At 48.6% G+C, this 23,951-nt stretch overlaps 1 protein-coding gene across 1 annotated transcript in view; it reads left to right on the top strand.

Annotated features, from left to right (window-relative positions):
• Nucleotides 1–5,273: 5,273 nt before the first annotated feature.
• MGAT4B (alpha-1,3-mannosyl-glycoprotein 4-beta-N-acetylglucosaminyltransferase B) overlaps nucleotides 5,274–23,951 on the top strand; it is a 51,932-nt gene continuing 33,254 nt past the window's right edge. Inside the window, exon 1 of the mRNA XM_054841754.1 lies at nucleotides 5,274–5,546. Coding sequence (XP_054697729.1) covers nucleotides 5,450–5,546 — 97 coding nt within the window. The 5' untranslated portion in view covers nucleotides 5,274–5,449. The remainder of the gene's footprint in view (nucleotides 5,547–23,951) is intronic.

The following is a 23,951-nucleotide window of genomic DNA, read 5'->3' as shown; positions in this document are numbered from 1 at the left end:
ACCAGCGGTAGCAGGGCATGCAGAACAAGGACACCCTGCCAGTGTTGTCTCTGCCTTGCCAAGCGGCACCTCCAGCACATCCATCTCGTGTCCTGTTTCTGAGGACCCTGACAGCAACTTTTGGTCTCATTTATAGAGCCAGAGACTTGTATTTTGAGACCCAGCCCCAGCAGATTAATTCCTTAGGTACCAAGTTGCTGCCATCCCAGACAGGACCGATTCCTTACTCCCCTCTCCATCACTACCTGGGTGTTTGAGGCACAGTGGGTTGTCCTCAAGTTGCTGGGTCTTTTGAAGCCAGTTGTGTCTCCAGATTAATTGATCTATTTATAATTATCAGGCAATGCACCAAATTAAAACCAGAAATCTAAGTTTTCCTCTGTGTGAACTTTAATCCAATTGGCAATTATGGAAGGGGCCAAAAGCCAGAGGGAATTTCCCTTCTCCTAGTGGGACATGCTGAGTCACACTCAGCTTTCTGGTCATGACATCATGCCCTTTTACAAAACATAAGGAAAACAAGGCTTTCACGAGCCTTCTGTTAGCTTAGCTCACCGATCACGGGACAGGGGTGACTCAGTGAGTCGTCTCCTCCTCCTCTTCCTCCTCGAGGTCGGGGATTTCCTCCCAGCAAGCCTTTCTCCAGCACAGACCTCAGACCAGACCTCGATTACACAGCATTTCATCTTGCCCCCAGCCCTGGGATGTGTCTCCGGGCGGTTTCTCAGCCCCCTGGAGAGGCTGTGTGCTGTATTCCCACGTATATTAACTTGAAATGTTTTTCCCTCTGTTTGCTGGAAGATCCGAGTTTTGGCATTCTCAGCATGAAGCACGGCTGCGTGGATGTTTTCTTATGGTTCTTTAGGAATCCCATAGCATCACAGCAAGCCCTGCCCAAAAAGTGGTTTGTCAGCCCTAGCTGCTGAGCAGCCAGCTTCGCAGATGGATGTAGCAAAGGAACAGCAAAAGGGGATGGGAAAAAAAGCTGTTCAAGTTTAAAATTTCAAGATTACAGAGGAAAGGCTCAAAAAAGAGCAATTAGCATCCCTGCAGTGCTCTGCTTTCTCTCTACACCCACCTTCTGCTGGGAAGTGTTTAAAAATATTTAGTAAGATTCTTGCTCCAAGGGCACAATTGCCAGAAATGCTCCTTATGTCCAAACTTTCCTGGTTCGCAGTAAAGTCCTGGCGGGATGAAGCAGGAGGGGAGATCCAGTCTTTTCCTCGCTTGCAAACCACAGCAGAGGCTGATGATGATTTTCCAGAGGGAATTTTTCCCCAAATCATCACTCCAGCCTGAGGCCCCCATCACTGGCCCTCACTCCCGGGTGAGGGGGTTTGGCCCCCGTGTACCCCCCCAGCTCTGGCAGGACGGTGTGCGGTGATGGAGGGGTGGTGCAGAGCTGCAGCGGGCAGGTGCTCACTGGGCTGGACTGGGTGCCATGGTCCACACTCTGCCCGGTGCCACATGTTCCTTCCAGAGGCTTCTGGAGAGGTGCAGGATCCTCTGGACGCGTTGGGTCAGATGCTGGTGAGTCAGCCCAGTCCCATGACGGCTTCCCTCCTCCTCCAGCCCAGCGAAAACGCTGTTCATCACCTTCAAAGCTTCCGCAACAGCGCGGGCAAAAGGCAAAACTGAGCAGGTTGGGTTTTTTTGCTGTCTCATTTTTGAGGTTGAGTTTTCCTGAAGGGTAACTCTGCTGTGTCAGGTGTTTACAGAGGCTCAGCACCGTTACTCATTGGTGTGACATAAAACTTTTAAGGGCAGGAAACTCTGGGACAGTTTTTTCATTGAGACAGAGGAGCAGATAGGGAATACGGGTGGAGAGCACGTTATGAGTGTCGTGGAAATATGTAAGGATTTCGTGTTCCCGAAGGTGAGAAGGAACTTTTTGCCGCCTACACAAATTGCTCGGTGTGAGTATTGCTTTGAGAACCTGACTTGTAGCTTTTGCCCTGAATTAAAGCATCAAGGCGTCAACACATTGAGGGTGAGCACCCTGTTGTGATAGTCATCTCTCGTGGCTAAGGAGCGTTTGGAGGGATTTGTACTGCGGTGAAACAAGTCCTGGTGATGTTTGAACACCGCAGCCTATAAAACACACAGAAAATGAAGATACTTTGGTTTATGAAAAAACAGCAAGTTCTCTTTGCTTAAAGCAGAGCAAGAAGGACTGAGCCTGACCTGCTCACAGACGGGCCAAACTCCAGAGCCAAGCTCTTTAGAGAGCTAGATAAAATCAGCTATAAATCTGGATTACTTTTTCTATCTAGACCTAATAAATGTTTTCTCTTTCTAATTTTTGTAATGGCCTCAGGACCTGTGGATTGCTATCGGAGTGCATTCTGTGGCAGGCCCTCATTTCTGCAGCGTGCTCAGTATTGCCAACATCAACTGTTCAAAGATCATGAGATCTCCTAAAAAAAACCATCTTCACTCTGTTTATTTGCAGCTGGGGGTTTGAGTCTCTGCAGTTCATATTTTAAACTTTGCTCTGCAAAAGGACAAAGGCTCAAAACTTGGTTGTTAAAAACAGAATAAAAGCCAAAACTGGGATAAGAGGGAGGGACTTCAAGAATAAAAGGGAACTTTGCAGGTCTGACATGAAAATCACAAGTGCTGGCAGTTTTGCTTAGTCCCTCATTTTTGCCAAGAGAGCTCAAGGTTTTTGTCATGTGAGGGTGGTATAAAGCTCATTCATTTCTTCAGACTTCTATGAAGACAAAGTATAACAGAAGAAATTAGATTAAGCTTTATCCTTGGAAAAGAGTCTAATTAATTGTCTCAGAGAAATTATTAATGTTATTCTGTTCACTTCCGCTGCAGACACACCACATTTCCTGAGTGGTAGGGGCATTTTGCACATCTGAAAATAAACACCCAACATCTAACATACTAAAACGTGTCATGTTATTTCCCTCACTCTTTAACGGCAGTAGGATTTCGCACGTCTTTCCCACAAGCAGCTTTTACTTGTCTGCCACCTCGGGACGGTTTTTGCCATTAATTTCTGTGAACCCTCTGTTGGCTCCTGGGTTTAACAGGTAGATTTAAGGCAAGAAAGCATGCAGGCTGGGTGGGACAGAGGTTCTGGGGCTTGTTTTCTTTGCTCCAATGGTGAAAATGCTGTTGCTGGTGTGATTGAGGCTTTATCTGCCAGCTGAGGAGCGAGGTACGGGTGGGTTTGCTGGGTTGGGGGTCTGAGCCTGGGGACGTGGCTGCTCTCCAAAGAGCCGATCAAGAACTCAATTGCTGGACTGCTCTGAGACATGGGACGTGCTGCTGGCTCATGTTCTGCAGGTGATGGTTGCGTGGGCAATGCTTTGCAGAATCCAGATGAGGAAGAATGGATCCAGCCTCCCTTGGATTTTTTTTTTCAATATTCCCAAGAGTGATGTTCAGTGCATTTCCCTACTCAGGGATGTGCCCGGTGTGAGGAACGGTCTGTGCTGGGGCCCCGCAGCTCCTCGCTGCTTCTGGCAGCGGGTGCAGAAATTTTTGGTGCCATCCGAAGGGCTCCCTCTACCGATTTCCTCCCCAGAGTTTCTCATCACTGGGAGAGGCCATTTCAAGATTTGAAAAACATGGTTTATTTTGTAGAGTCTAAGGATGCAGGTAGGGACAAGAGCATCTCCTACAGAAATGGGTGATCCGTGCTTTTCCTCATACATGCGTATGGCTTCCAACAAGGCACATACAGTGCCCAGAGCACCCCGAGGCAGCCCCTGCACCTGCCCCTCCTGTGTGCTGAGCAACCTTCACCCCTCGTCCTTCCAGAAGGAAACAGGGTGGAGGCCTAAGGATTTTGCAGGTTTTTCCTGTTTCAGGAGGATTCCCACATTGGCTGGAGCGCTGCTGGGAGGAGATACACCCACGGAGCCCGGCTCGCCCCCAGCGCATCCCTGCCTGCCTCCTGGGCCGGCTCCAAGGCTGCGGCCGAGCATCACCAAGCGCCTGCGTTGCTGCTTCTGCCTCCGGCACGGGCGTGCGTTTCGCTTTACATTGCTCTCCCATTGATCCAAACATTTCAAACAACACACTTTGATCGCTGGAAGCCAGTCCTACAATATTTACAATCTGAGAAATATTTACTTCCTGAAATAGCTCCGGGCTTTCGCCAGAGGAATTATGTATCTGCGTAAGGGGCACACGAGCTGCCATCTCCTGTTTGACCCCACAAACAGCCGCAGAAGTAAGTTCAGGTGACGGAGGCATGTAAACTCAGTATTTTGAACCTGACCTCACTGTAAAGGTCCTCCTGGTCTACAATGAAATAAAGCAGGACCCATTAACAGAAGAAAACACAAGCAAAATAATTTTTAAATCTGATTTCTTCTGTCCTTCATCTGGGCAAGCAGCTTGAGGCCATAACCCCTGAATGCCAGGTCCTTCAGAAGAGCGATGATGTCCTTCCAGGCGGCAGCTTCCATTTGCGATATTCATCTGGCATTGATTTTCCCTCAATAAACATTAGATGCGGTTTCCTTAACTAAGATGAACCACTTCTGCAGAAATGGCAGCAAATACTCACTGCACAGCTACGGGGGCTGCTGCCCCCAGACTTTGTCCTGCACACCCGCCCCCTCCACAGCTGTGCACACCCCGTGTACATAGGGCCACAGGCACACCCCTGCGCGCAGGGCTGAGCACACACCTCCCTCCATAGGCACCCACACGCACCCTGGGCGTTGAGAGTCATTTCCACACAGCCCGGTGCACAGAGATGCAAACATGTGGGTCCACGCACACACCGCGTGCGAGGGTCCACGCACGCATCCCCATGCCCAGAGATGTGTGCCCCCCCCCCCGTGCATATATATGGGTGTGTGCACACACACCCACAGACATATGGATCCAGGTGTGTGCGCACACACACAGAGACATATGGACCCAGACACACACCCCCACAGACATATGGACCCAGGCATGCGCGCACACACGCACGCACGTGCACAGACCCACGCAGGCACCCATAGATATATATGTATCTTCGTATGGCTGTATGCGTGTGCACAAGCACGCATGCATGTATCTATATGAATAAGCCAAATATACAGGTACGTACAGGTATATATGTAACCCATGAACGTGCACCCATGTCCAGACACGGGCACACACAGGCACCCACACTCACTCACTCTCACTCTCCCCCCTCCCCGCCCCGCCCCGCTGCCCGCGGCGGCCCCGCAGTCCCCCGCACGGGGGCGCCCTCCGCCCGCTGCCGCCCCGCCCATTGGCCCCGCCCCTTGGCCCCGCCCTGCCCCGCCCCGCCCGCCCGCCCGGCGCGGCCCGGCCCGGCCCGGCGCGGCGCGGCCCGGCGCGGGCGCTGCATGCGGGCGGGCGGGCGGTGCGCCCCGCTCCGCTCCGCTCCGCGCTCGCCGGGGCCCCCGGGGCCGCCGAGGCCGCGCCGCGCCCGGGACATGCGGCCGCCCCCGCCGGCGAGGAGGCGATGAGGCTCCGCAACGGCACGGCGCTCACGCTGCTGCTCGGCTGCCTGTGCGCCCTGCTCTCGCTCTCCTGGTACGGCGCCTTCGGCGGGCACAAAGGTAAGGGGGCTCGGCTGCCTCCGCCGTAGCCATGCTGCCGGGGCTGGAGGCGGGGGGAGGCCTCCGGGAACCGGGCCCGGCTGGACCCAGGGGGGATCCGGTGGGATCCGGACCCGGGGGGACCCTGCGGGACCCGGGGGGATCCTGACCGGCAGGATCCTGCTGGAGCTTCTGCGCTCCGGACCCGGCGGGATCCTGTACCGCCCAGCCCCCGCGGGACCGTGGCTCGTGGGACCCCCGGTGCGGCCGTGCCGTGCCCAGCAGGGCGGGAGGTGCCAGGACCGTGGGTCCCTGCTCGTCCGCGGGGCGCGCTGCGGCCTGGGGCGCCCACGGAGGATCGTGGGGCTGCGGGGTGACGGGGCGGGCTGTCGTCCTGGTCAGGGTGCGTTGGGTTTCGCTTCGGTGATGCGCTCCTTTGCACCCCCACGTTTATGGCGAAAACCTTCGTGGGCGATGGGAACCACACGGGTTAAATCCTCGTGGGGAGGTGGTGACGCCAGCAACTGGGGGGAGCCCTCGGATGCTGAGGGGTCTCTGGGCAAACTGGAGGCGAGGGGAGATGTGAGCAGCCCTGCCCTCCCCTCCCCATGCGGCTCTTGCGGCTCGATGCTGAGCCCGGTAACTGAAGTGCGTGTGGGACGGGTGCGAGGGCTGCAGCTTCAGCACTTCACTATCGGTGCTGGTTTTGCACCGAGTAGGTGGCTGCAAAGCAGGGGCGCAGGGCCGCGTCCTGTCGAGGCTGCAGGGGAATCCGCAACCTCTCATGTCCACGCTAGTCACTCAGCTCTTCCAGTTCCTGCAATTTTAGAGGTCACTAAAGGTGGGCGGTGCAGCCGTCCAGCCCTTGACCCTCTCTTCTCACTCACCGTATAAGCAGCTCTCCCCGCTACAGGTGAGAAGCAGCTTTTGCTGAGCGCAAGACGTGACTTGATGGCTTTGCAATCCCACGGCACGCCATGCGCGATCACAACGTGCAGCTGGTGTGTGGTGCAAGGCTGGCGTCAGGGCTGGGGCCTTTGGGGACAGGGGAGGTTATTTTGGCTCTGACGGGCAGGATGACACGAGCCCCTGTAGGTGCCCATCCCATGCCATCTTCTCCTGGCAGCTGTGGGTACCTGACGGGTGGCTGCCTGGGCTCCTCTGCCTCCTTCATCAGCTGAAGAGCTCTCCTGTCATGCTGCTGATGTGGTTTAAATCCCACCAGAGCTGCCTCCCTGCAGAGGTTTGGGTGACGGGTGTTTGTAATGCAAGGGTACTGCCGGTGGATCGGTTAGCTTCTGCTGGTGAGATTTTTAACCGGACAAAATATTTGCACAACCGGGTGGTGTTGTATGTGCTTTCAGCCAGAAATGCTAGATTGTGGTAAGTTGTGCAGGGGCAAAGGAACGCTCTGAGAGCTGCTTTCTTGTGGTTACTGCTGAGCAGTTGCCTTGCTCATAGCTCCCTCCCATAAATGAAGTGAAACCAGCATACGGTGCTGCACGAGCTCCAAGCAGTTGCTTCTGGTTTCTGAAGCAGGGTGACCAACCGCGCTAGGTAGTCTGTGCCGTCTGGACTGTGTCATCCTTTGACTCACTTCTAACAAGTAGCTTTTCCCCATTGCTCATTCAAGTGCCAAAATAATAACCTTGGGTACCACCGTCCCTGTCCTTCTTGGCAGGACCCTCCCTGGAGTACGCGTTTTCCTCTGACAGCAGCAGATTGTCACTTGCAAACAGCGATCGCTACGAGAGGTCGCAAATAACGTGGGTCAGGCTGTGTCAGCACAACAGGTTTCCGGCTATTATGGTCATTTACGTATCAGGCTGTTATTCAATACAGAGCTGGAGAAGACCTTGAGAGGTCATTCAGTCCATCTCCTGCCCCTACGCAGGATCGATGATAACCAGCTCCTTCCTGACAGATGTTTATTGTGTTCATTCTTAAAAACCTCTGATGACAGAGATGCCTAAGCTCCCCGGACAATCTGTTTGACACTTAGCAGCCCTGCCATTAGATTTTTCTTACAATCTGAACAGAAATGTCTTTTCCTTCGGTTTGGTTTTGTGATTGCTCTTTTTTTTCCATTTATTGGGCACAGGCAGAAAAGTTCCTTCCTTCCTTCTTTGCAGGAGCCTGTTAGATATTTGGAAGTTGCTAACGTGTCTCCCCTTAGTCCCTTCTAGTATAGATTAAACCATGCCAGTTCCTTTGATCATTCTTTTTAGGTCATGTTTTCTTGGTCTGCAGTTGTTCTTGTTACTCTCTTCTGGACCATCATCCTTTGTGAGGAGTGATGCTTCACCTGCGATACAGGACTGAAGTCACTGCCTTGTTTTTGCTCAGAAGAATAACAGATTACTTCAGGTCTTTTACATACAGTGATCCTGTTTATACATCCCAGTGTGTTTGCTTTTTACTTTTGCCACAGATGACTTGTGTTTAGTTTTTTTAATCCCATTGACCCTTCATTCATTCTTCTCCAGAACTTTTCCTGCTTTTCACTCCTCATTTTGTATTTGCCTGGTTAATTATTCTTACCAAATTGTATTACCTCACGCTTGTCCTTGTTGAACTGCATCCTTTTTTTTTTTTTTTCCTTCAGACTGCTTCTTCTAAAGCGTCAGGTTTGTTTTGAATTCTGATCTTGTCCTCCTGCGTGCTTGCAGTCCCTCTCAGCTTGGTGTAGCCTTCAAAGGCAATCAGCATGTTTTCTCTGCCATCAGCCGAGCCGTGCATGAAAACACCGAGCAGTATCAGATCTGGGATTGGTTCTCCTGGAACCCACTTAGGTGAGGTCCTCCCAGTCTGTGCTCAAAGAGCAACGGCCAGTTCACTGGTGGTCTTCTCAGGAGCGGTGCACCCACCTTCAGGTGGCTCAGTCCAGCCCCTGCATCCCTAGCTGTGCTATGGGGATGTCCCATGAGACACTATCAGAGGTCTCTCTGTAATCTTTGTTTCTTCTTCCCTTCCTACAGGTCCTGGTACCCTGTTGCAGAAAGAAATATGATAGGTTTGGTGTGATTTGTTCTTGATAAACAGCAGTTAGCTCTTGCTCAAGTCCTCCTTGTCTTCTAAGTACTTCAACTGAAGTTAAGGTGATTATTGCATAATTTCCTGGATCCTTTTTATCCCCATCCCCTTATTTTTCAAAGACAGGTGTCACATTTGCCAGTCCTCCGTAACATCTGCCATCCCCCATGAGTGGCTGGAGACAATTCCCGGTGATCCTGAGCTGCTCGTGTCATTGTGTTCTGGGGAAGGCTGGCAAGGTGTTCACGTAGCCTCCAATGGGGAATAAAACGATATTAAAAGACATGTCGAACATCGCAGAGCCTGCTTGTCTTCCCGCTTTGTGTTTGGAGGACAAAACAATTAGTTGAAAGATAATAGACCAGGTCAAACCAGCTCTGGAACTGCTTTTCTGTGACCGATGCAGGGTTTGTTTACCCGCTAACAGTGTTTTGCCATGCTGTGGTTATTAGTAAAGTTTTGACCTCATGGTCTGCAAAAACAGATGCTGCCTCTTTCCAATTATAAACGAGATTTGAAATAGTCTGCTGGAGTAGGAAGAGAAGGGCAGCCTCAAATAGCACAACCAGTCACCCGGCATCACGGGGTGGTGCAGAGCGGGACCACATGCTGTGCATCCTGGTGGTGGGTGGCTTGGCCAAAGTTTGATGCTCTCTCTTTGCTGATTTTAGGTTTAAGTACTGTTTAACTTTCAAAACCCAACAGCTAATTTGGAAGAAGCTCTTCTGTAACCTCTTGTCATCAGGTGGACCCGTAGGGTTTAACTGTCGAGAGTGACGTGCAGTTGGAGGATCAAGCTTTTGGGAAGGCACAGGCAGGCTCGGGCACTAGCGTGCCTGACGTGGGGATTCCATGACTTCAGATAAGTCACGGGTGCAGATGGCACAAAGGCAAACAATGTAACCTACCTGCAATTAAATTGTTGTGGCTTATTTCTTTCCAATGATGAAATCTGTTCAGTTCTCATCCATAATGTTTGTTCTCATCTTGACTGACCGACCGGACATATACTGACTTTCCAGCCCTTCTCTTTGCCCCGTGCAGCCTACCCCAGATCAGTAAATGCTGCAGGATATTTGGGTTTTAAGTGTTTGGTTGTTGGGGTTTTTTTTTAATTGAATAGGAAATTCTAAACCTTGTGTGAACCTTTTAGGAGACTCCCAACATGCTGCCCCTTGAAAATGCTGCGTTTTGAGGTTGGGATTGCACCTCCAGGGTACAGCTGCATAGCTCAGGGTGGGCTCTGTACCCGTGCTGCCTGTGCAGGGTTTTTCCCCCTCAAATTTTAATGATTTATGGTTACCCAGTACCAGCCAGCTCCAGGTTTCCATTGTAAAACCACAACTGCAAGCACCTCCGTACCTGTAGATTTGCCTGCGAAGTGGGGTTGCTCTTTGCGTAGTGGCTTCACACCCCTAAGATCAGTTTTGATTGTGCGGTATTTTGGATGCTTATCCCGTGGGAACTGTTCTTGCCGTGGGTGTTGTGAAAGCGCTTCGGAATAGATGCGCGCGGCTCCTTGAAGGACTCACTGCTCGCATCCCGGGTGGGTGTCTCGGTGCAGGTCTGAGCACGGGGTCTCTTCCTTGACTTGTGAACGTGGTGGGGAGCAGGAGGCTGGGGTGTTGGTGATGGATTTTGCTCCAGTGCCCGTTGCCGCAGGGCAGGCTCAGGCAGCATCTCATAAAGAAATATTGCTTGTTCGGTGCTGTGCACAGTGGGATGCTCTGCTCGCTCGGGTTGTCCTTTGTGGGAAGCAGACTTTGTCCCAGAGGGAAATTCCTCTGAGTGTGTTTACAAAGTCTTCTTATATAATGCATAAAAGCCGTGAACGCTAATCCGCTCTAGAAACAGCAGAGTCAAAGCTTGTGATATTGCTAAATATGAGCCGTGTCTTGCAGCATGCGGGGGTTCCCGCTGCTTTTTCATTTCTGTTACCTGCACCAGCTTGACTTCAGGTTTTTGTAGTTTCTTTGAGGTCTTGGGCACAGGCTGCAGCTGGACGGGTGCGAGTGAAAGCCTTGATCTAAGCTGGGCTCATTTCACTGCAACCCTTGGAAGCGTTTACCAGGAGGAGAGACACCAGCAGCAGAGCCAGCGTGTGCTTCTGATGGCTGAGGAGGTGCACGCAGGGACCCGGTTGAGGAACCGTAGAGTTTAGAGATCTGTCATTAAAATGCATGGCAGATAAAAAGATGCACGGGAGCGTTTCTGAGCACCTTTACTTGGCCTCTGCGGTGCTCAGCAGACGTTGTGTGGAATTGTAGCTGAAATGCAGCACCGTTTGCAAAATTATCCTGCATGTGATTTGACCAGATTCATCCCACCAGGCAATCTGTTGACACACGTTTATCAAAATGAATCTTTATTGTCTAGAGCCACCTGTATTTCTGTTTTTATTTCTTTGCTGGCTTTGTTAGGTCTTTAAGCTGGGCTCTTGGCTTGTTTTGCACGTGCACTTGTCCGTGTCCCATTGCTGCTCCAGCAGTAAGAGCTGCAGTTGTGTGATGGAGTTGTAGTTACTGGAAGAGGAAGGGGGCTTTCTCCTAACCCAGATAGCGTTCCCCGATGTAGGAGGCTTCAATTCGGGTCCTTGCTATGCCGTATCCCTCCCAGTCTTGGCAAAGTCAATTGGCTGGTTTCATGCCTTAGTTCCCATCTGCTCTCTGGGGACAGTGACATCTCTTGTCACAGGGGATTGGAGGACACAGCCACGCTTCTGTGACAGTGGGGACTGTGTCAGCGCATAGGAGAGGAGCAGACAGAGGAGGTTAACACACACACCCCCAGCTACATCAAGTACTTCTCTTGGTTTGCTTCTGTTACAGAACAAAACCCTTTCTCGTTTGCGATTCCCTTTGATTCATCTAAAACAAATCATTGATTTGTGCTTATATCCTGAATGTTCATTGATTATTCACTTAGTGTTTAATGTAAAACACATCTATAGCTGGCTAGTTTAAGTGAAGCTGCCAGTCATCTCCAGAAAGCTTTGAGGCCTGCTAAGTGATGGAGAAATTGCTTTAGCAATAGATTGGGCAAGGCTGCTAGCAGGCTACTGCAGGTAGGCTTGGCTTATCTGCTCACAAAACCCAAACCAGTCACCACAGTACCGATTTCCCAGTTTATGGTGTAAAGAAACATGAACAAATATCCATCCTGAGGCACCTGGCTCGGCACAGGCATCCGCAGCCACCCGGCATTTTGCAAAGGTGGGGCCGACCCACCTGCCTAAAAGTATTTGGAGACGAAGCTTTAAGTTTCACGTGAAGATTTTCCATATCGTTATCGTGCCAATTCTAATGTTGACTTTTTAATTTTTCACGAGACAAAGCACAGGAGATCAGCGGGGCTCGGTGGGTGAAGAGGGCTGCCGCGGCAGCAGAAGTCACTGGTCAAATTAAAGGATTATGGAAACAAAAAAAAACCCCAAAGGGCTTCAGCGGGGGCTGGCAGGTTAACACGGTTAGGAGGAGAGGCTTTTCAGGGAGTGCTGATCAAGCATCTGCTTAACAGCTTCCCGATTCGGGGAGGCGATTGTTGTCTCTGACGGAGGGAAATGTATTTTTTCTGCCTTTTTTTTTTTAATTTGAATTGAAGTGTAGGGGGCTTTTTATTCGGCGATGCCCTTCTCGGGTTTGTTTGTGAGCTCACATCAGGCTTCTCTTGCAAAGAAAGACAACCTGGGAGGGGCAGGTTTCTGTTTTAAATCATCTCTTTCTGTGTTAATTGTGGCTCTGGCTGCTTCTCCGTCTGTTTTTGTCCCGGTGTCAAGTCACATTTGAGTCTCCAGAATCGGTGCATTAGCATGGGCGCATGTCTGATGCACAGAGACAGCTCTGTAACTCCATCTTCCCTCCTGCCTGCCCCTGCCTTGGAGTGACTCCCCTAATATTTAAATATTCCTGCTCTCTTGCGCTATGCACAGCATAAATAGTTACCTAAAGGTAAAGGTATTTTGAAGTGACCGGACACGTTTGTGCAAGATGTTTTCATTTCTGCTTCTATTAAAGTAGACAGCAGTAGCATTAAAATGTAAATCGTTAGGCTTTAAAGAAGCTTCTGCGCAAAAATTAATCTCCACCTGTCTTTTATTTTCATTATGAGTTTTGTTGAGTTGCAGCGTCCATTTACTTGTAACTATAATTGTCGCACTGGTGGTTTGGGACTTGTTGGTAGTGGGAGGGATGCTGAACTGGGGGAAGATCGCGGCGTTGGCTTGTGTCAGCATGGCTACCTGGTCCACACCTATTCCTCAAAGAATTTTTAGACCATCTTGATCATGTTTTCAAGACTGCCTGAGAGTACATAGGTTTTTCTTCCTCCCTGTGATGGTGAGAGCTTTCTGCAAATAAGGTTTAACCTGGAGACCCTTTTTTGTCACTCGCTCCTTGTATGTACGCTGCAATAAATTCTCTATGTATTGTCACTGCTCCGAGGAATTTCATGGCTTACATAGGAGGCCTGTGGTACCAAAAAAAGTTGCGTAGCCTTCAGAAGCCCTTGTAAATAATCAAAGAAACACTTCCAATACTGAGGTATGAGCTACTTAAGATACGTGTAATAGCACTGCATGTTTGTATAGCCTGTTTTAGTGAAAGCATAGTAGCAAGACTAACCCTGCCAGTACCAAGAACTTCATACAGAAGAAGCTGGAGAAGTTTTCTGAGTGAGGACTAAATTCTTCCCCAAAAGACGGGCGCTCAGGGGAGCAGAGCTGCTGCACAGTGTCCCCACGGTGTGTCCAAATGCCGGATGTGAGGAGCCAGAACGATATTTGACCTTACGGGTTGCCCAGTGGATGGATGGACCTGGATGGTATTGGACTCTCGGACTCAACCACTGCCACAGACAAGTACCTGTCAAATGAATTATTCAGTTAAAGCTGGTGAAAGCAGTGTGGTGGTCTCCCCTCCTTCCTCTCTGCACCCAGACTGTGATCTTTTGCTTTTATTTGATCTTGCCTTTCGTGTTTTAACTATTCCTTTCTCGTGCCATCTCTCATTGCGCTCTCTCTGGAGCTGCCTTTGATATCTTTTCTCTTTGTCTTCCATTTCCCTCAGTTTCCTCCCCTCCTCCTTCCTTTCATGTTGCAGAAAATGACCAGGATGGGCGTCTTCCCACGCATCTCTCCCTCTCTTAATCTTGTCCAGTTCAAGTTATTCATCATTTGAGGAACTTTACTAGATGCTCACCTAATCGTGTGGCTTCGTTAACTCCAAGCAATGATTTCAAGCAGAAGCTGGTGTTGGTCCTTGCACTGCGTGTCAGGGGTTCCTCCAAGTCCCTCCGGGTCCCAGGAGTGATGGCAAGGCAGGGTGCAGATCCCCAGGACAAACCCTCCCGGTTCAGTGCGGGGACGTGCCATGGGGATGCTCGCAGGGGCATCGCACGTGGGCTGCTGGCGCTGCCGGGCGGCGAGAGCTCATCCCGCACCTCGCGGATGGAGCTTAAACTAAATTGAAGGCAAAGTAGGAATCGTGTTTAAAAGCAGATTAATTGGCTGACTTTGAGGAGCGAGAGGTATTTAGAAAAAAAATTGGAAATTCAAATTCCAGCTGAGCCCAAACTTCGTCATTTGATGGCTGAAATTCTCTGCTTTGTCATGCCAGTGAATCTGCATGAAACTTGTATTTTCCCTGAGCTAAAGAGCTGATCTGGGAGGGGGAGGTAAGTACCCAGAATGGTGGATGAGCATAATTAGGACATGGATTGTGGGTTGGCTCCGTATAGATCAGTTTGTGTTTCGTTAATGTCTGGTTCCACCCTGTCTGTCTGTTTTATTAGATTAATTTATTACTTTCTGAAAGTGCCTCTCCAGTGAGCTAAAATATCTATTTACTGGAAGTATTTGGTTACCGTGAAAAAGTGTGTTTGGCAAATATTAACTACTTTCTTCTGTTTCTTTTTCAATTTAATTGTCTATTTATCTTTGGTATTGATTGCTGAAGGCCTTGGTAATTATTTGCTGATTTTGGAAATAATGATTTTAAAGGCTCAGATTACTTCTGTAATATTAATCATTACCTTGGTGTGCTTGCCTCAAAGGATGGGATCTCTCTGACAGCTCCACTTGCAACGTGGACATTTACTGTCTGAAACTATGCTGCCGTCTTAAAATAACAAAATCGTTACTGGCATTTTGTTCCTGAAACAAAGCAGATATTTGCAGAGACGCAAACCCGGCAGTTGCAATTAGCTCACAAATTTGCTGTTCCTGTTGGCGGGAGGAATGGCCAAATTTTGGAGTCAAATAAAAAGATAATTTTATTTACTTTTGACTGTTTCACTCTTTCCAAATGAATTTAATGCTGTATTGGTCTGAACTCTGGTGCAAGGGTTGGTGTGGAAATGGGCTGCCCCTCTCCAGCGGCGGCACAGCAGCAACGCCGCGTTGCTTTGAGGGAGAGGAGCAATACTCCCAAAGGGTGCTACGCTTGCAAGTAAACGTGCTGCTGTACAGCGGCACATCTTGCTTTGGGGGAAGGTGAGAAATTGGAAAGTCTCTGCTGGGAGCTGAGTAATTGGCACCTGCTATTATTGTGTCCCTCCTCCCCCTTTTAATAACTTGTTTATAAAGATAACTCTCCTACAGATCTCATTACACAGCCATAAAGTATGCTTTTTTAAAAAATACATGCATTCCTGTTGATGTCAGGTCTGAATACTTACCTCCTGATGTTTCTGTAAGGAGGAGGGATAGTTTTTGTGTCGTCCAGGCATCCTCGCGGATGCCCATGGGGAAACGAGCTGTGTCCTTGCCATACCTGGAAGGAGATGTAATTCTTCCATTAACACAAAACCGGGCAGGCGGTTAGAGTGGCTGAGAGGGGAATTTTGTCTTCTTGTTGTTTTAGGCCTTGAAGCAAGGGATTGTATTGGCTGTTTGAATGATGTTGGCTTTATCTCCATCGGAGCTTGCATAGTGACATATATTACTAGAGAGCACGAAACGCGACGTTTAGCGTACGCCCCTGGGATCTCTAGTGCAGTGAATCCCACTTCTTTCTCTTGCATCAAGCGATTTGTTTAATTGGTTTTAACAGTTTCATCGTTGTTCTTTCATTAGTGGATCATGGCGCAGAAGGAAGCTGGGAGCGTTTTTGGATCTTGTCCTGGGTAATTTGATGACTAAGTCCTGTAGAGCCGCATCTCTGTGCAGGTGCAGCGGTGCATCTCCTGCAGGGCATGCGGTGGGACGAGCGTGTCCTCCTCCTCCCAAACACACGTGTGGGGAAAGGAAGAGGAGGAGTGGGCAAAATCATGTCCGTGACAATTGTTTTCTGATTCTTTTCATCACCTTATAGAATGAAAATAATAAAAGGAGACTCAGAAAAGAGGGCATTGCAAGCCCCGGCAGGGATGTAATCTCTTTTCTTCGTACCGAGGTATAAAGATAATTCCAATCGGGATTGAAACAGCGGATGGCAAATAATTCTTGAACAATCCGTTTATGGTGTTCCAGGATGCGAATGAAAAGCACTAATGGGATAAAGAAGGATCTAGATAATTATCTCGGCTGCATTAAATCCTGTCCTTTCTGGAGAGTGCTCTTGTGTGGACACTAATTTCACGTGTATGAAATGCTAAAGCTGACTAGACATTTTCAGAAGTTAGCTGATTCCAAAATAGCCATCATCGCTTGGTGATCATATACCTTTTATCTACTGGTTGGTCCTAATAAATCTGATTTCTGGTCTCTGGTGTCCTGATTCCTTTTTTCCCCCTCCCTGCAGCAGGTTAAAGCTGCGACACACATTCTCTCCAGGGCGGATTTGAAACCTCCTTTATCCTTCTCTTTTTTTCATTTGGTCCACTGTTTTGGGAGACTTCCTGGGGTTTTTTTCCCCTTTTCGCAGCTGGTAATGCTATTGTTTTAACTCTGATGGAAGAGCTGCTTGCACTGTTAAGGTATGCAAGATATTTTTTCATTTGCTCCATTTTTTTCCCCCAGCAAGAGCTCTGCCTTGCAGTGCGGGGGACGGCACTGTGCTCCAGAACAAATCCAGTTGTACAGTCAGTTAATGAGGCTCTTGTTGTAGGCTCTTTGCTGCCTTTGTGTTTGAACCTAATGGGTGCCCCATGGATGAAGTGGAGGATGGCAGGAAGAGAAAGGAACAGTTTTGTATTGACAGCAACTGTGACATTTGGATGGGGCCGGATCGGTTAACAGCGTTCAAAGATCTGTGCTTTGGGATCTCTGTTCTCTACGACCCCATGGTCAGAGGAAATCTGCTGTTTGGAGGTATGGGTGACAGAAATGCACTTCGAAGAAGCGGCTGGTTCTTTGTTATCCCCCATCAGCTCCAGGCAGCTGCATTTTCCAGCTCTCAGAGAATCGTTTCTCTCCAGCCTCACACTAAGCAAATTGAAGCATGCCTGAACCGGCTGCAGCATCCTTTAGTGAGCCAGGCTGCGCATCCGACAACGGGAGCCGCATCTGGGGACTTCAGCTGAGACGGCTGCCCACGAGATGTCCTCCAGCTGGAAGAGGAGAATAGGCAGTCAGCATCATCTCTTTGCAGACTGGAGGACAGATGCTGTGCATGGCTCTTGTTGGGGAAAGCCTCCATCGTTCACTGTGAGGAGAGTGCCCAAATGTAGTTTCTCAGCAGTAGACCCTCTCGAGTCACAAGGTTCCCATCTTTTCTTGCTGGCACAGCAGTACAGTTAAGGTTCAGATGTCTTTTGGAAGTATAGAAGGGCTTCCTTGCTTTTAATGGGAAGCCAAACAAGAAATGGTGTCCTGTCCAAGGTGGACTTGGGTTTCCAATCTCCTTCATGTGGCACAGAGAGGTTACAAGGGCCAATCTTCACTGGAATCCAAGGAGTTGGTATGTCTATTTTTGCTGTGGACTGGAAGTTGCTCTTGAAACCAGATTTGCCGTTCACACCACCATGAGCTGTCACTTGCCTGTCCCAACCGGAGGATGCCTTTAGAGTCATGTGAAGCTCAGCCCTCGCATACCAGGCTTGGATTTGGGACAGGCAGCCTGCAAGAGAGTCCGATATGCAATTAGGCACATTAAGATAAGGCACTCAATTAGTAGGGCTGTGTATAGAGAAGAGGGAATGTGGGATTCTTGCTGCCTGTGGAAGGCTCTTTAAGAACCTAATTAAGAAACGTGTTCACCTTTCATCTTGGTGACATGCTTCTTGAACAGCAGCTCTTAAACTGAATTGCTCACACAGAAGAGTCAGTATCAAGGTTTCTTCACCTCCTGGTCATGGTTACTAGCCCTGTGGCTCTAGGAGCAGGGCTGAACTTTAACAGCAGTGCCTGGTGCAGGCTTTTGCCCTAAAACTGCCAATGTTCTGCAAGAGGAGTCTGGTGAGGTTTGGCAGTTGACCCCTAAGAATCGATCGATTGCTGTGTAAGGCAAGATATCCATCTTATCTCTGAGAACACCAGCCCTCCTACATGCTCTTGACTTTCACAAAGATCTTAATGGGGATTTTTACCTGGTTCTTGATATCACTGCATGCCCTTTGAATGAACCACTTGCTAAGAAGTCTCATTACTTGCTCCTCGTTAAAGGTGTCTGGTTAGCTGAGTTGCTAGTTGAAGTCTCCTTTTCTCAACCCTGTGCAGTGATGAAGTGGTACCTGGAGCTGTTGTGCCAAGTGTTACCTCCGTAGAGCATCATGAACTATCTCCTGCCATCTCCTGCTTGGGTGAGTTGTACCCAGAGAGAAAAAATCTGTCTGCAGAGCTCTGCGTGTGCGTAGTTCAAGTCACCTGAGAAAGGCACGTATTTCACGTCTCTTTGGAAATCTGTCAAGACAGTGGCAGACCGCTTAGCCTGAGTGCTGTTGTCTGGGCTGTGGTTCATAATTTCTAAAATGCAGGTCGAGAAGTAGTGCTCTAATAGTTAAAGGTCAGGCAAAATGACAACGTTTGGCCCTGCATAGCAGCTGTGAGCATCAAAGGAGGCGTTTTACTGCTGGGATTGAAACTTCAAGCACTCACTTGTTGTTACAGAGTGCTGGTTAATTACTCTTAAAGCCTTCAAACCAAAGGTGGTCATTTCTGCAGCTACTCCTGATGGTGACCCCATGGTGCTCAGAAGCCCCAGCTGAGAGCAGGATCCTCTCTGGTGTGCCCTGAACGTGCTGGGTGCACGGGAAAGCCTTCCACATAGCTTCCCCATGAAAGGCTGGGCTAGGAGAAGTGGGTCTGTATAGGTGAGGCAGTCATCAATGCCAGAATTGGCCATTTAAAATCCACATCTACTCATCAGCATCATTTGGTGACCAAGATTGCTGCAGCACCGGGGACGAGCACGGGGGTCGTTTGCATCAGACTTAGAGATTCGGCGGCGAGGAGGAAAGGGGAAGATGTTGACAAGAGAGGGCTCGTAGGTGGGTAAAATTCACATTGCCAAACAGAGCAGAAAAGGTCAAGAACTTCTTTTGTCTGCTGGTGTGTGGCGTAGCGCACAGGTGAGGAGATGTGGATTTATTTGTATGTGCACTCTTGTTTAGTTTGGCTTCCAGGAGAAGTCCTTATCTCTTCTCCTGCTGCCAGCTTCCTCTGAGTTGCCCTCTTTCCCTCTGCTCTGCCTACATTTCTTGCTGGGATTTCAATTATTTATAGTATTTCTTTTCCTCTTAAACTGCTCCGCTGCGTGTGCGCTATTTAAGCAGCTGTCGCTTCTCAAGCCCATTCCACTGATAGGTGAAGAGAGGATCCCCGTGCACACAACTCGTTAAGAGCATTTCAGGGCTCTTCAGTACCGGCAACTATGTGAATGTAAAATTGCAACTGGATCTTATCTTATGGAAGGTTTTGATTGCGGCTGGTGAAATAATGGTCTGCTTATTAATGTAGAGTAACAGGAGGAACCGAGGGTACCGAGAGGAGAGGAAGAAGAGTTTTGCAGAGGAGCGTGCCCCCTTTTTTTGGTGAAACTTAAGCAGCCTAAAACAAGAGGCGTATTCTCCTCTCAGTTACATCAGTGTGCATCCGGAAGAACCTCATTAAAATAATTTAATTTCTTTTCAGCGCAGGCTGGTGTCACAGAGAGGGGAGTCCTTGGTGGCAGGGAAGCGCAGGTTTACCGGGCTGGTCTGAATTCCAGGAGCAGGAAGGTTGAGCTGTTCAATTTACTACTCCCTCATTTTTACCTCTGCAGTATTAAGCTTAGAGAGGAAGCCGAAAATATTTGTTTAAATCCCTTTCTTCATTGCTGCCATGTTCAAACTGAATTAACTCTCATCCGAAGGAAGCCTGCGCTATAGGAAACATCTGCCGTAGTCCAAATTGTGTTTGAGGTCGGAATTAAAATGTATGTAACTGTTCAGCGGTGAGCAATGAATACACAAATCCTGCTCTTTGCCAACAGTTGTTTTGCGAGACATGATTTGTACGCTTCCCTTGTACCTGTGCGGTTACACAAATGTGTTATTGGAATACGAACCAGCACAACGTGTCTCAGGAAATAATGATTATAAGATGAAGCGGCTTGCTAGAATGACAAATAGTTCCTTATTTCAAGCTTATGTTTTGTTTATTTATTTGTCTTCTACCAACGGTGTTTCTGGAGTGTACTAGTAATTGATGTGAGGGCGTAATTGTATTCGCGGTGCATGCGTGTCGGGGGGCAATATTTATGTTCAATGACTGCTCTGTGAAATATTTGTTCTCCTCTTGGCTCCTCCATCCAATGAGTTGACGTAAGCTCTCAGGGAAAGCACGGACAATTTTTAGAGCTGTTCTAGATGCAGTCCTTACAGATTTTTTTTTTTTTTTGGATTGTCGAACTGAAAAGAGCTTTTGAAAAGATAGAACAAGTCTCAAGTATAGACCGACCAGGGAGGGGCTGGTGCTTTGCTGTATTTGATGAGCTTTCAGTCTGCTGAATTAAGGAAAAATTAAAGCTCCCATTTTATGGAGTATCGTCTGAGGACTGGGACTCTTGCAGTGCATTTGAGTGGCTAGGCTTCCTTCCAGCTTCTTTTGGGTAAAGACCGTTCAAGTTTGAAAAAATTGTTCAAGTTCTTTAAATTGTGTGCTGTCTTTCGGTGGGAATTGCAGAGATAATTGCAAAATAAACTGAGGAGCGACTGACAAAAATGAATAAGGCAGAAGTCTGAGCAGGACTCGGTGGTATGTGCTAGTGCCGTATTTCTGGTGCACAGTGGCAAATGTTGGTACCACATGTATTTCAGAGGATAGTGACGTGATACTGCCAAATTCCTGATGGATTAATGGACGTTTTGGTTCAGACCGACAGCTCCCGAGGCCCCAGAGCAGGAAGGTGAGGGTGGTGGCACCGGACTCCTAGGTGTGGAAATGGATTGATGAAAAGGAAAGCCCTCTACAAAGTTGGCTGGGTATCATTCAGCCCATTTCACAGGTGGGAAATCAAGGCACAGGAGGGGTTCCCAACCTGTGAGGTCCATAAATCCCTTTGAAATCTCCCTCTGACCGTCCTTTTTGCAGCCCCTCATACACAGAGGCCATGTCTACAGAAGGATGGATTTGCATTTCTCTGCTGGCACATTTGGCAGAGAAATGATGGGTTTTGGGTTGCTCTGGGAGGTCTATCCTTGTACCGTGTTGGAAAGTCTGTGGGGCTCAGGGCAGGGACCTCGAGCACTGCGATAGCTGCTGGGAGGACAGCCGGAGAAAGCATCCAAGTACGTGGGGCTGAAATGTTGCAGCATCTTGCCCTGCCCAGCTGTACGTTCTTCAGCAAGACTCCTTGTGCCAGACAAAATACATGTGCGGGGAGATGGACGGTGCCAAAGCAGCTCCGGGAAAGCAGCAGTTGGCCATTAATTTGCTCTAAGGTTGGGTGGATTGATTCTGCTGCTGTGGAAGCCCAAGTGGATGAAGGGGCAGGAGGACAGGGGTGGTAGGTCACACCAGAGTCGGCTGTCAGTGCGGAAGGAAGAGGGAGATTTTTATGTTTCTGTGGCGCCTCTTTTCCTACTTGGAAAAAGCTTCCTTTTTATGTGCCTGTGTGAATGCTTTATAGCCCAAGGGCTGTGACTTTGAGTAGTTCCTTGGAAATTGATGGTGAATTTTGACCACGTACAGCTGGTGTCTTCAAGTTCCTGAGGATTTTGCTCTCAGTTTGCGATGTGGTTTTTTCCTGCATTTAAATGATTGATTTTATGTAACTTCTGAGTATTGGCAGGCTTACCATCTTTTTCTCCTTTTTTTTGTTTAAGCTTAGTTTTTCTAAGGGACTAAAGCTATGTCCTTCTTCCCAACAGGTTTCAAACTTCTAGTCTTGCTTTAGCTGCCCAGTTGGGCTGTGGTATGGAAGTCCCAGAGGTGATCTAAAATCTTTTTTTAGGTGCTTTTGAAGGTAGCCAAGAGGGCAGAAGAGAGAGAAGGTCTGTAGGTGGCTCTGCTGGAGAATAGTATGAACTCCTCCGTCAGGCGTGGGTGAATCTGTACAGAATGTGTTATCTTCATAAAGCCCCAGCCACAAGAAATGATTTCATCAAAGCTTTCGGTTGAGTATGGGACGCCCAGATGTTGGGTTCCTCCCTGGGAGGGATGTGGTGGTGTGGCTGTGGCCACCACCGTTCTCTGTGCCTGGTCAACAGCTCAGCCGATCCCTCGTAAAGTCCTGCCAAGTGCAGAAAATAAACAAGTCCAAGGCTGTTTTTTCCTTCTTGCACCTCTAGCAAGGGCTAGATGTAACCACAGAAAGAAAATAATAGGGCTTTTTTTTTGTTTTTTGGTAACAGCTCCATCCATTGTGGCATTCCTACCTATGGCTAATGCCTCATTCTCTAATTTTCGTTGCTCCAACTGCTTTGTTTTTCTTTGTTGCAATCAAGATAATGCAGTACAATATTGCACTAAGAATTTCAGCTATTCAGTTACCTTTCAGAAGTTGACTTAATTGGCTCTTTAAGTGATAGCTCTCTATTGTGTGCAATCAGCACGACTCAAGGAGGGAGCAGGAAGAGGATAAGGACTTTGTTTCTAATCAATAAATAAAGGTCTTTGAAATAATACTGCTTGCAATTTGTATCACCGGTTAAATTACACCAAAGATGATAGTCTGCGTGTTCCTTGTGGAGCACGGCTATAACAGAGTAATAAACGTTTGCTATCAGCAAGCATGTGGACTATTTTACTCTTTGTTTCCAGCAAATCCAGTTCTCCTCTTGGATTTTTTTTTTTCCCCTCCCAAGTATTAGAGAAAAAAACAAAACAAAACTGCTGCAGAGCCTGGCACAGATGGTTTGGGAAAGTCTAATACGTAATGACTTATCGTTTATTTTGCACCTCATAAAGTATGTAAATGAATGTGATACCTGATGATAAATAATTAAAAATGGAGATGCAAGGCAAGGGGAGATTATAGATGGAGTAAATATATGGTAAACCAACTTTAAAAAGATAAGCAAATCTAAAAGCCTAAGCTCTCCTTCAAGCTACGATCCATAGAAACAGCTGCTTCTTGGTGCAGGTTTGCCTCCAGTGCTTGAATCCGAGGGACTGTGGGCCAGCAGGATTTCTAGAGTTTGCAGTCAGGATTTGGCCAAAGCTACAACTCTCAGGAGCTGCCACCTTTGCACAGCTCTGTGCCACCTCAGGTCATCACTGAGCTTATTCCTGCCTTGGTTTAGGCAGCAGGAAAACTTGCCAAGCAAAGGTTTCCTTTAGAAATTTTTTTTTTTCTAGTTATAGTGGGGTAAAAGTGATTGGCTGCTTCATACATTTTTTTTAAAGCTAAAATTACTAATCATAATTAATGATTAATTAAAAATATTTTGAATCCAGAAAGGTCTTGAGATTGCAAGAGGCACAAGACTGGAAGCCACCCGCAGTCCCCTCACGCGGGCAGTGCTGCCGCTGCCTGGGACGATTCCAGCCGCTGTCACCGCGGTCCCCTCCCCGAATCCATCCCCTTCCCAGCTGTGGGGGCAGGTGAGAACTGCGGGTGCAGAACTGAATGGAGCCACGGGTTTTAATGTTTAAGCATCCAGCACGCTCCTGGGTACGGCACGTGTCTCTGCGCTCCGTTTCCAACACCTCCTGTACGCGCGGGGGGGTTCGTTTGGTTTGGGGAAGCAACCAAGGGATGTTCTTTGCAAGGATGGGCTAGCTCTGAGCAAGCTGGGATTTAATTGATTAAAGGTGCTTCCTCCTTTGCTCCCTGCCCCATCCCGGTAAGAGATGGATGATCGCCCTTCAGTGCGATGGCCTGGCTCTTCCCCCCGTTCTTGCTGTGGAAGACGACAGTGATGCAGATTTATAACCCTGCACCGAAGGGCAGCTTTAAGACCGTTTCACGTGTCAGCTTGTAGCAGTTTTCACGAAACTCTGGAGGTAAATTGAGCTTGCTTTTTATCAGCTAGAAAAAGAGATGCTACAATGTTCTGGTCCAGCTCAGCGTTAAGCAGGTCCTTAAATTTCCAGCA

This window comes from Grus americana, chromosome 14 (assembly GCF_028858705.1).
Source record: "Grus americana isolate bGruAme1 chromosome 14, bGruAme1.mat, whole genome shotgun sequence".
Lineage (NCBI taxonomy): Eukaryota > Metazoa > Chordata > Aves > Gruiformes > Gruidae > Grus > Grus americana.
This window is presented reverse-complemented; position numbering and strand designations above follow the sequence as displayed.